The sequence below is a fragment of the Cenococcum geophilum genome (assembly GCF_001692895.1).
Source record: "Cenococcum geophilum 1.58 unplaced genomic scaffold K441scaffold_18, whole genome shotgun sequence".
In the NCBI taxonomy this organism is placed as follows: Eukaryota; Fungi; Ascomycota; class Dothideomycetes; order Gloniales; family Gloniaceae; genus Cenococcum; species Cenococcum geophilum.
Window position 1 is genome coordinate 2,124,623 of NW_027137576.1, and position 12,317 is coordinate 2,136,939.

At 48.1% G+C, this 12,317-nt stretch overlaps 4 protein-coding genes across 4 annotated transcripts; 2 read left to right on the plus strand and 2 right to left on the minus strand.

Moving 5' to 3' along the window:
- Positions 1-603: 603 nt before the first annotated feature.
- K441DRAFT_87053 (uncharacterized protein) lies at positions 604-941 on the plus strand. The gene has a single exon (XM_067654500.1). The coding sequence runs from the start codon at positions 678-680 to the stop codon at positions 894-896; it is 219 nt and encodes a 72-aa protein (XP_067504629.1). The 5' UTR covers positions 604-677; the 3' UTR covers positions 897-941.
- A 4,036-nt stretch (positions 942-4,977) lies between these two features.
- On the plus strand, positions 4,978-6,374 carry K441DRAFT_87078 (uncharacterized protein). Its single transcript, XM_067654501.1, has one exon. The coding sequence runs from the start codon at positions 5,194-5,196 to the stop codon at positions 6,352-6,354; it is 1,161 nt and encodes a 386-aa protein (XP_067504630.1). The 5' UTR covers positions 4,978-5,193; the 3' UTR covers positions 6,355-6,374.
- Positions 6,375-8,508: 2,134 nt separating this feature from the next.
- On the minus strand, positions 8,509-9,262 carry K441DRAFT_677018 (uncharacterized protein; the record flags this gene model as incomplete). The annotated part of the gene is made up of 2 exons (XM_067651020.1): positions 8,509-8,846; positions 9,043-9,262. The coding sequence occupies 2 exons, from the start codon at positions 9,260-9,262 to the stop codon at positions 8,509-8,511; spliced, it is 558 nt and encodes a 185-aa protein (XP_067504631.1).
- Positions 9,263-9,519: 257 nt separating this feature from the next.
- K441DRAFT_696038 (uncharacterized protein) lies at positions 9,520-9,894 on the minus strand (the record flags this gene model as incomplete). The annotated part of the gene is made up of 1 exon (XM_067652855.1): positions 9,520-9,894. The coding sequence occupies one exon, from the start codon at positions 9,892-9,894 to the stop codon at positions 9,520-9,522; it is 375 nt and encodes a 124-aa protein (XP_067504632.1).
- Between the last annotated feature and the right edge of the window lie 2,423 nt (positions 9,895-12,317).

A 12,317-nucleotide genomic window follows, 5' to 3' on the forward strand; every position in this document is an offset into this window, starting at 1 on the left:
GCATATTAGGAAAAACCTAACTAGTATTTACTAATATTATTACTAGATTTTTATCGTTATAGCACGCTAATAGCGTAAGGGATTATAGGCTCCGGACCGTACTCTTATTAAGAAAAGGCAGCATTAACTTATTGTTGTTGGTAATAGACTTTTAAACTCGCTATATATGCTTAATATGGTAGCAGATTTCCTGGTGTGAAGTGCGAGCTAGCCTCCAGATGAGTTTTGTCGATGACGCTCGGAGGAGCAGTGGCAATTTAAAAGACTAATGATTAAATAGAGGATTTCGTTGCAAAGAGAACCAAGGAAAGGGCTCTTGTCGGCATTTGCTTGCGATACTGCACTCACTTCCACGGTGACAAAGCCGTAGGCACCCGAAGCTCAACAAAGAATCCGGTATTAGACAGCTCAGCTTTGGCTGAAAGATGAAAATTAGTGGAAGCGAAGTGACGGGAGGTTAGAGCTCATTACAAGCTAGGAAGTTGTCGTGGTCGTGAAGACGGGCTAGAAATTTCCTAGCGCGGATTCACAACTTCACTCTCTTGCTGCACACAAGGACTATCTATTCACCGAAGGATACTGCTGTCCTCTATATTCGATATCCAACGCTACTTCGGAGCTCTCAGAAAGTGCTGAAGCCATCTTAAATCACCGTCAAATCAATCTCACCAGCCCCGATGATTATCCTCAACGGTCTTCGTGACGAACCTCAGTTATTCCTCTGTCCTAAATTTACTGGGCTCTGCATAATCCTTTACTTTACTTCCTGGACTCTAGAGCATAATCAGATACGAGTGTACGGAAATAGATTATCCGCAATAGCTTTAAGCCATCTTCCCCAGGATTCTAAAGGTCGTGTCGGCCTGGTGTCGATCACCACATCTTATCGAGCTTAGATTAGAGGTGCCTTGACCTACCTATTTTCGTGTATTTAATAAGGCTCTATAGCCTCTTACAATAGACTAGAGTTCTTATCTAGTATACTAGGAAACTCTCTACTCCTTAAGTTATATAGTTTATCGTTCTCTAAGTAGTAGCTTAACGGTCTAGGCTAGCGTATATAGCCTTAAGGAGTCGAACTAGGCCCTATAAATCTATCGGCTTTGCATACCTTTGTATCGCCATATGAATTTAACAAACATCGCGGGAGCTGCAGCAAAGTCCACTCAGCTTCTGGAAGGGCCGTTCAAGTTTTCAGCACCTTTCATTCGTCACTTAACCGTGTTCGATGTTGACTCAAGAGAAGACAATCTTCTCGATCTGCTCTCAAGAATCACACGCCTTGACACGTTCACATGGGTCGGGTGTCTTGGGTTGCCTAAGACCCTTCTTCAAGTACTTCCCACACGGTTTCCGGATATTTCTTTGAGGGTCATCGCTTATCAGCCTCTTAACTCGAATAAACCGCACATCGCTAGTGATCTAATGTCGACTTATGGATCTTTAGAAGTCGCATCAGTCCTTAGCCAAACGTTTGACGTTTGAAGCTCTAACTGATTAACCAAACACGCCGTATATCTGACGAAGCTGACGATTTCTTGATGTATATACAGTCTCTTTTCTTCATAGATCAATCTGCACACGAGTTCGTTCGACATCTAGCAAATGATCTCTCATCTTCATATCTCAAATCTCAGGTACTTCATGTGAGACGTGGACGTGCTCCCTTGGGGACATTCAGGCAACGAGGAGTTCTTATCGACTATGACCAAAAGCTGTCCAATATCAGTGCACTTGAGTTCAAGCCATTCGAAAGGAATGGTCGCATATATGAACGCCCGTATTACTGCAATCTACGGATTGGACCACAGGATATACTGCCAGAACTCACGGTCTTCACTTTCCACCTTTCTCCCACCAAGTTTTGAAAGAATGGAGGGACCATCGTGGCTGGTGTGGACTACGGAATCTAACGCTAGACAGGGCTTCGTTATTAGTAGCTTTCCGAGACTTTGTGCCTCGTCCTACCTCGCTCACAATAAGATCCGAGCTCGCACTTGATGAGTCGTACCTCATGCGTCTAGGACCCTTGCAAGAGCTGGTTCTGGAGGGCCCTAGAATTTCGAAATTGCTTTTCAAGGCTTTGTCAGCTTACAGTGGGTCGTTGGTCAAACTCTCTCCGCACACGGTACGTCTGGCCAGGTTCAATGATTCAGCCAGAATTATCACTCGGAGACTTGAGCAAACTTCGTACGACCTGTCCTCAGCCTCAATGGCTTGCTATCGAGATGCGCGGTGTAGATGAACGGGTAAGTTCCTCTTTGGGGTATCTGCAAGTAAATTTAAGCTGGCCAAAAAAAGAAAAAGCCCGACAAATATCTAAATGTGCTTAGTCGATTCGAAAATCTGACTAATCTCGGAATTTTTGTTTGCGGGGAGTATGGTGCGCCGATTATAACCGCAAATGAATGCGTCTATCCCTTCTCGTACCTTATCTAGCGTGAGATTGGGTCTTCACTACAAACCTTTTGAAGTCATGTACCACCGTATCAATTAGCACCCGGGATACTTTATGCTTTACAAGATGCATATCCAACTGAACGGCACCATATGAGCTGCGAAAGTGAAGACTCATGAAACATGCTCCTTGGACTGGACGGGCGCAGGAGGCAAAAGCGGATGGGGGGAAGTAGGGGATGGTGTTTGGAAGGTATCACCCCAGTTACCCTCGACTGACCAGCAGGGTGGCTATGCGCAAGCACAGTTATGCAGCGAGTGGAGGGACCTGTCATGGTCGAGGAATGGAAATTTGAGTTGAGGATTGAATTATTCTGGATAAAATTACGACTGCGCCTTTGGGATCGGGCTTGGCATTTTACAAATAGGAATGATCAGGCGCTTCGTGCGAATGAGAAATCGCAGCGGAGGGCTCAGATACGGCTGGGGATTGCGTTGAACAGAATAACTATGCGACATGCTGCGCAACTGGGACAATTAGATTCCGGTTCATAATGCTGATATGTACGGCAAGATGCTGCTGAGGCTCGACATTTTCTTTCATTGGGTCTTGCCAGAAGTGGATAAAGTCTAAAAAGAGTATTTATTAGTTATCCCAATCATATCTGCTGAACATGACAAATAATGAAAGGGAGCTCATTCCGTCCAAGCTCGTGCCGAGGAGCGGGTGATCGAGGGGTTTTTCACGAACAAAAGTAAAGTAGCGCATTAATTCCCTTTTCGATGAAGGAGAGATTGGAAATGAAACGCCCGAGAATGAATACGAATTACGAGATTAAAGAAGGGTTTAAAAAATTGTGATCGTTTATTAATGATCGTCTACCTACGCCGCAGAGAGCTTTGCTGGCCCGCTAGGCCTTGCTGGCCGGACTCTTACCCCACAAGGAAATCCTTCGGATTTGGCAGGATTAGAAGAGATGAGCACCGACCTGTCAGAAGCGTGATGTTGTGTAGAGGAAGGCGTGGGAGGAATGTACGTGTCTTAGTCGCGGGAATAAAGGCTGTAAGCCACAAGAACAATTCTAGAAATCTATATTTGAACTAGTCCACACCGCAATATTTTTTGGAGAAAGATGGCCACGGAAGCAATTCCGAAGGCGACGGAAGATATTTATCGGGCCGGCATTTGATAGACTGTAGAGCTCGGGGATTAGGTGGGCCAGAGTAATCCATACAACCCTTGTTGCGCTCGAGGTTACCTTACCAAAAGCCTCCACTTTGGAAAGCCCATGCCAAGGACCCAAGTGAACTCTCCCTGGCCGGGCGGCAGTCAAAACCACGCCAGGTGGCCATCAAGCTTTCCAGAAGCTTTCTCGAAATGGAAGGTAACGCGCCCGTGTGTCCTACACTGAGAGTTTTTGCTAGCATTAGGTTTGTGGAGGTCTAGGGAGGCTTCACGGGCAACACTCAGGCCGAAGCCCGCCCGTAGCTATGCGGTCACGTCAGCGGCTCACAAGCAACCTTTGAGAGTGTGCTTATAGACAGATGCTATATATAAAGACGCAATAATGAGAAACTAGAAGGGCAAAGGCGGGAGAGCGGCATGTTGGGTGACTGTGCACAGGATTTGCGCCCTAACCAACAGCAAAAGTTTCGAAGGAATCTAAATTCGGGCTCTAAATTCGGTGTAGAGGAGGGCAAGGCTGTGGTGTGGTAATTTGAGGGAGCAAGCGACCAGCGGCAAACGTGCTACTGCACCACGGAAGGTGGCAGCAGCGTGGGAGCGGCGGCAGACGGCGTCGCAGGACGGCGTCGCAGCTGAGTTGGCCAGATACGGCATGCCGGGCCACAAAAGGAGGTACGGGCTTGGACACGCGATAACGTTATTAGAGTTTCTCCACGATTGAGAAGGGAGGGGGTGCACGGCGAGACATAGGGGCCCTCCTCCCTGGACGATGGCTGGCGGGCTGGCAGGGCTTTGGCTGGCGGGCTGGCAGGCTTGGCAGGCAGGCTTTTAGTGATGGCATTCGAGGATCCAAGAGAGAGCATGGGGCCGTCGGCTCCAGAATACGAAATCGGCACGGTTGGGTTCGCCAGGTTATTTTTGGACAGGCGAGTCTTTGAGGCTGTGCTCGGCGCTCATCGCCTACAGCACAGTCGCCCTCCTCCCTCCCAACGAGCGCACAGGCCCGTCTCCCTCACAACCCGAGACCATGGCAGCATGGCGAAACAAAGGCTTACCTTTTTCATCACCACCACCCTTTCCTGGCTGTCGCTGCCGGCCTGCACGCTTAGAAGATTCGGTGCACCTCGCCGCCCAACTTACCTGAACTTACCTGCAACACATTTGCTGAGACGAGCATGAGCCTTGCCCAGGCGCAACCTGAGCCTTCAGGGCAAGGCTAGGCCCGCCGGTGAGCCCGTCAGACCTGCCGTGATGCTTTTTGGCTTGCCTCAGGGCAGGCCAGCCTCGAATCCAGCAGCGCCCGCTGCGGTGCATCCCTCTCAGCTGCCAAAATAGGCCAAGGTATTGACTGTCTTGCTCTAATTTCCGGGGAACATGTCATTGTTGGATCGAAATCCTTTAGGACGCTTCTAGTGTCTCCATGCTCAAAGCCGCATATTATAACTTATTGGATGCCCCTGTGCTACAACTACTACTGACCGATCTCGTCCTGTACCTCTCCTCCGGAACTTTTTTGCCTCTGCACTAACGCAGCCCTGTAGCTGCATACAGCTCTCACGACTTCTCCAAAATATCCCACCTGATCGACGCCCCCCAGCATCGCACCGACAATGCTACCCTGCCCAAAGCTGCTGACCCCTCCGTCGATCCCCACGCCAGAGTATATCTCTCATACGTCCCTCCAGTTGCTAAAGTCATCACTGCTCCTCCTCCAGGTCAACGCCGATTCGTGCATGGCCAACCCTCGGGAGCGCCAGAACTCACAGCAATGGAACATACCCCTGGAAATTCAATCGGCGTATTGGGCGAATACGAACTCCAGCGCCCCAGCTAATCCTAATGCCTCCGACGACCGCCGATTCCTCTCAGTACACCAGCCCGCCGAAGCGCCATATAGCAACGCCGGTCCCGTGTCTTCTTCCTCAGACATGAAGAAAAGGAGTTCGGCAGGCTTGCTTTCCCTAATTCGACGACGGTCAGACGCAGAATCATCAACTCTGCAACCCAATTCCAACGTCAACCCGAGCTCCACCTCACTATCACCCTACTCCTACTACCCGCAACACCACTCCCAATCCCTCGAACCTCTCCGATCCGCACCAGCAAACCTCCCAGCCCACCGCAGCATGCCGTCCTCGCCCTCCCACTCCACCCAACCCCCTCCCTTCTCCCGCGCCTTCTCCGCGCACGTCCAACCGACCCCCCCTCTGGAAGCCTCACCGCAGCGTTACTCCTCGCTCGAAGCGCCCGCAGCACGCACGCCGCGCGCCTCGCGCACCTTCCCAGAAACGCAACGGGAAGCCGCCGCCGCCTCCCTGCCGCCGCCGCCGCCGCCGTCACGCCCGCGCCGGCAGACCTGGCTCGGGCCCTTCGACGACGCATCGCAGTTCCACCTCTTCGTCGAAGCCACCAGCGGGCTCCCCGAAGACGCCGGCATCAGCCCCGCCAGCCCGCCCGGCGCCGCGCCCACGCTGTTCAAGCGCCCCACCACCGCTGTGCCGCAGCCCGCGCCGCACTCCTACTACCAGCACCCGCCGCCGCCGTTCCAAACGCCGCAGTACGGCGCGCCAGCTCCGCCCCTGCCGCGGACCAGCTCGCACCGCTTTGCGGCGGAGCTGGAGCAGCTGGAGGGCGATGAGGAGATGCCGGATGAGGAGCTGCCGGACTATGCGCAGAGCCAGGCGGAGATGAACGCGAGGCGGCGCACGGAGGCGGCACGGCGGGCGGCGGAGCTGGAGAGGAGCTGGGCGAGGGCGCGGGGGAGGCGGTGAAGATAGGGGGTGGGGGGACGTCGTCGCCGTCGTCGGGGATTTTAGTTTCCGGTTACGGAATACGAAATACGAAAAAGTGTGCGCGTGTGTGNGGGGGGGGGGGGAGGGAGAGGGTCATTTCGACGCTCGCTAATCGGTTCGCGGAGAATTCTTTTACTTTTGGGTTGGAGTTTGGAAAAGGAGGGCGTTTTTGGACATTGGTGGGCTTGTTTATGTCGGATTTTCACCGCATTGATACCCTCGCTTGAAGACTTTGATATGAGCAAAACTTGGGCAATTTTTGGCGTTACAGATTCATGGGGTTGGGGCCGGTGGGACAGGATAGGCTTGAATAGATGGGTCGAATTGTACATAACCGTCCTCCTGGCGCAGTAGCCATCTATACACATACAATCCGCGTTCCAGACCAGCTCCTCTGCCCGAGACGCGAGACCCCAATCCCTCTCTCGAAAGCACAATGGCACGCAACGAGAGCTACCTTCTCACCGCAGTCCGCATCTCCCAGCACAATGCGCACGTCTCGGAACGTTGTTAGCTCCGGCAAGCCAATGCGCACGCTACGGGGAGCAGGACCAATGACTAATCGCCGAGTACCGGCATTGGGACATAATACGTAGTCCGCCCGCAAACCGCGGCAGCCCTATCCAGAGCGCAAAATTAGAAACAGCTAGATGCGGGCGCGGCTGGCGGCTGTAGGTGAGCCGCGCGCCCTGGGCGGTTTCGAGCCCGGGCCCCAGATAGCTGACATGCATGCCGCATGACTCGGGCGACCGTTCGCATGCGGTGCAATGGAGCGACAGCGCGCTCTGGTCGGTGAGGAGAGAGCAAGAAAAGAAACAAAAAAGGAAAAAAGGTGTGTTAGTGGAAGGGCCAGTTGGGAGGGGGTGTGAGACAAAGTGTGTGCGCAGGATTACTACACGGCGCTGCGAGACGGTGAGCTGGCGACGGAAGCTGGGCCGTCATCTGCTGCGACGCTTTCGGGACGTGGCTCTGTACGGCATGGTGTTTGTTAGCAATTCCAACGATCGCTGCACGATAGGTATGCCAAGCAGTTAACACGCCAGGTTGGCGTAAAGGCGCTAGAATAGGAGGACAGCAGAGTGACTAACTTAGACGTCTATGGCTTTCTTTTCTGTGGAGATCCACAGGACGCCTAGAGGGGGAGCAGCCATCCCAACTGGATCCATCTGACCGAAATGGGAATCAGGGCGGCCGGGGTGCTTCCTGTAATTTTTAGTATACTGCAGGATACTATTATGCTGCCGTAGAACAAGACATGGAGTGCGAACGGCAGGGTGACTAGATTGCCGACTGTTAGAATTGGTGGCAACCTGATAGATGGGAACAATATGATCTGCAAGAATTTGATCGCGGCCTTATGCTTAATTAAACTTGTATAACCATTGAGGTTATTGCGGCAAACTTAGACAGATGGTAGATTATGACATAGATCCCGGATAGGCACCGACCCAAACGTGCACTTAGGTGGACGAGAACTATGATTCTAGGGAAACCAGAGCCGCAGATATGTACAGATCATCAAATGATATCCTTACCAATACAATGTTTCGGAAAGCGTAAGCGTAAGATCAGAGCGTTGAAGAGAGCGAGGAGCTTGTCATCCTGGTGAGATGAGGTGGCTGTGCACGTGTGTGAGACGGCACGGGACGAGAATCAAGTCATCCTCACCTAATCTCTTAATAGCAATGTAAATTGTTTATTTGAGGGGGCGATATAACGCGCATATCATGGACGGGCTTAGGTGATTAATAATGGTACAAGGTCAATCGAGAAGATTGTGGGGAGAAATTAGGGTTAGAAGGTTGGGGGCGACGCTGCGAAAAGTCTGGAGAACACCAATTGCAAATCGATGCCCAGGATTAAAGTCGTTTTAAGAAATCATTGCATTAGTCAGAATAGAAAATAGAAAATCTGCTGGAGGTGGACGTACCACGCATGTAGATCCGAATGTTGAATGATTCTACATGGGGATTTGATTTTCTGGCCAGTTAAGACGCATGATAAGGGTGAAAAAATAGATATTCGAAGACGCTAGGATTGAAAACTCCCGGACTAGCCGGGGGCATGCTCTTTTTGGGACTTACCTGCTGTCGCCAGCATTTGGTCCAATGGCGTAAACTCACCTGGATATAATTAGATACTTGAATGGACGAAGAAGCGGGCAACGGATCGTAGGAGATGCGTCACCCTTCGCACTCTGGCTCTCCTCCACGCTGAACGCGATGCAACCGCCTGAAAGCCACCGTCGGCATCTCCGGTGATACTCTCTTGAGTTCGCTTGAGAACATTCACAGGCATTCGTACATCCCATGCAGCAATAGTTACGGTGTCGATGAAGTCGACAACTTTGGCAACTCGTGTTACCAAAGGGCTGGAAGAATTCGTGTGATCTGCGTTAGAAACTGCAGTGGGTTCTATTATCGTCTTGACGGTTGTAACACTCATGATAGCGTAGGCTGATGCGGGCATAGCTAGCAAAGCGTTGAGCAAGGGTCGTAACCCTCATCTTGAGTCTCTGTACGCCCCTCAAAGCTACACCGCTGTCGGCGAAGACAGTGTAATAGCCATCGCTGGTGCAATGCAACTTCAATGCACAAGTGGGTGGGAGAACAACACTAGGGCCGTTCTCAGCGATCGCAGCCCACGTCGATTTCCGGAACCACTGACATATCCAAGCCATAGGTACAGCTGTCCACTGCTTGCCACCAGCAGTATACGCAACCTTGTCTGAGAGCCATACCTTCCCCATCAAGAACGAAATCCGCGCCGACGTTCGATCGAAAGGGTTAATGATGCCTCCGAGAGCAAAATCTTCCCACGACCACCCCCACTCCGCTTGTGGGTTAGTGAGGCGATGGTACGGCTCTTTGAGGTCACCTCGACACATTATGCCAAAGGCATGGGTCAACTCATGCATAATTGTGGTTGCGAGCATGAAGTCGAAACGTAAAATATCGCAAATATTGCTGGTAGCATACTCGGTATCCACAAATTAGCGGTATTTGCCGCGTATCTGGATCATAGTTGGATGAACTGATGTATAAATCGTATGTGGGTGTGGATTTCTGAACGCCTTATTAACGTCCTTTTGTGTCAGTGAGAAGCAATCCAAACTATCGACGAACTTGAACCGCACACAATATTTCATATACTTGAGCGCCTGCCGGACTTCGCTGATATACTGCTGTTTTCGCTGGGGACATCGGGCAGGAAAGTCTTCCCGGACACTGAGTCTATTAGTGATTTTCCAAAAGCTGGGCGTACGAACCATTCGAGCATTGCGTCTGATTTTAGGAACATTGAGACTAAGCGAAGTGCGGGTCGGAGTTTGCAGTATGTCGATGGATCGAGATCTTCAAAACTGGACTGGCGGAAGATATGGATGGCATTGTCTAGATCAGATAGGGTGATGGAGGGGTCATTGAGAAGAAGATAGCGATCATTGGTATTCGCGGCTGTTACAAGCCTGAGTGGTGCTTGCGCGTGAACATCAAGGTCATGGCGAGCCTGATTCGGCATGGTTGATGGGTGAGTCGGGTTGGCCGATGACAATTTTCGGAACTTTGCCGAGGGAGTATTATACACTTACTTAAGTTATAGGCTTACATTCACAAAGACGATCTCTACGAGGCACGTAACAAGAAAATAAAGACGTATAAAAACAATGCAATTGTTATTCTGGAGAGTGTATAAAAAGAGATAGGACTCGTTAACAAAGAAAACCAACTATCAAAGAATCGATAACAAAGAACAAGTTCGAAGCAGGGATCGTACTAGAAGCGTAGCATTTTTAATCGAAGGAGAGAAGCAATCAAATGTCTGGGTATGTGCTTGACTCGGCCGGACAATGAAGCTTCCCCCGAGTGATGGGCTACTGGTTATTGAGTGATTTCGAGAAGGAAATTGGAAGATACCAGAAGAAGCTGACCGCCCTAACAAGGTTAGTTTTTCGACTGTTAATCGAAACTAAATTTGCCTTCGTGAGCTTGGAGTTCTAAGATGGTAGTATGCTACGTGGGGAGAGAGGACATGGTTGAGTAGCTCGCTCGAGAGCCTTCGTATTGATAGTATATTGTAACATATAGTTTTTCAGCCTTACACCAATCGGAGACCCTGCATCCAGACTGCCTCCTCTAGCTAGAGCATTGGAAAGGCTGAGACAAGAAACCGTTCTGTGGATGGATGCGTGCTTCGGAAGGTTGTTAATAAGACAGGTGTCGGTGAGGCAAACAACTCTAAACACTCTAGGTAGAGGCCCATTCGTTAAAAAAGGATCCGAATGCTCTGAGAGACTTGTAAAATGTAATAGCTCATTAGGTGAATTCTAGCTCAAAAGAGAGCTTTACAAAAATCTCCTCAGCTAAGAATTTTGCCAAGGCGCTATTAGCTGAACCTGCAGGCATAGATAGAAGTCGTAAGACACTTTTAGTAAGCGAGGGGTCCCTACCGAAATTTATATAAGGATCTATATAATACTACTGATTTTACTAAATATAAGTCAATTAAGATAATAATAATAATAATTCATTGCTTAACGTCCGATTCGGATCCCTATTGGGCCCACGCGGACTACTCCTTTCAATTAAGATAATAAAGGCTTGGATTTAGATATAAAAGTCTATCGCGATTAAATCTATAAAGTTTCAAAGCTTTAGTACTATATTACTAAGCCTTATAAGTTAATTACTATATAAATTTTAATATTTTCTTATAATATATTTTTCTATTTATACTTAATAGCCTTAATAAAAACCTTTTTATTTTTATAATAGTGTTTTCTTATATATTATTTAATAATCCTCTCTATAGTTTTAATAATAAATAACAAGAATTATTATTTATTCTATTTATTGCCTAATTTCGTCCCTTTTCTAGGTCTATATAGGCTTCTCCCTTCTACTTATAGGAAAAATCCCTAATAAGGGAAAAACCTAGGTGTAATCTTCTAGCTAGTCTTACGCGCTCCGCCTTTGCCTAGCCTATTTACCTTTATAATATATCTACCTTTTATACTATACTTTTAAGGTATCTTAAAATGCCTAGGGGGTAGTAAAAGGATTTAGTAATTCACTTATATACCACCTTTAGCTTAGTAGGGATATTTAGTCCCTAAAGGGCTAGAAAGGAGTATACCTTCCTATATCCTTCTATTAGATCTTATACGCTATTATACTACTATATATAGACCCCTACTTATAAAAAGTATTTAGGTAATATTATATATACCTACCTTAGTAAATAGCTAGTCTTTTACTATATAGTAGTTGTAAAAGAGTATTATATAGCGTACTAACTATATAGGCTAGCTATATGTATAGTATAATATAATATAGTATAGTATTTAGGATATAGATGCTTACTAGCTATATATTTAGTCCTAAAACCTCTATTTATAGTAAAAGGATAGTTATAGATTCTGCCTTTATCTGTCCTTTATATAGGGGGAGAGTTAGTATTAACTATAGAATACTCTATATAGTTGCTCTTTATACTTTTACCGCTTCATTCTAGCGTTATTTCCACTTAATATCTATCTATCTTGCGATATATGTAGTAGATCCCCACTTATACTAGTAGCCCCCTATCTTATATTGCCGTGGCGCTCTACTAGCATAGCGCTAGGTCTCCGCTTAGTATTATAATAACTTCTATATTTTCTATTCTCTCTCTACCACTTATAGGTAGAGGGCTTCTTAGCTTATAAGCTTAGGCGTAATACCCCTTTAAGGGGCCCTTGCTCCTTATATACGTTCTAGTATTTAGTATATCTCCTTCTTTACTAGGTAGCATTATACTATAAATGCTCTTTATATAGCGGTTGCTTCTATATATATATCTAGTAGTAGTATTACTACTTCGCGTTCTAATATAGTACGTAAGGCCCTTTTACAAGCCCTATAATTCTATATAGGTATTAGTTTTATAGCTTCCCTAGTAGCACT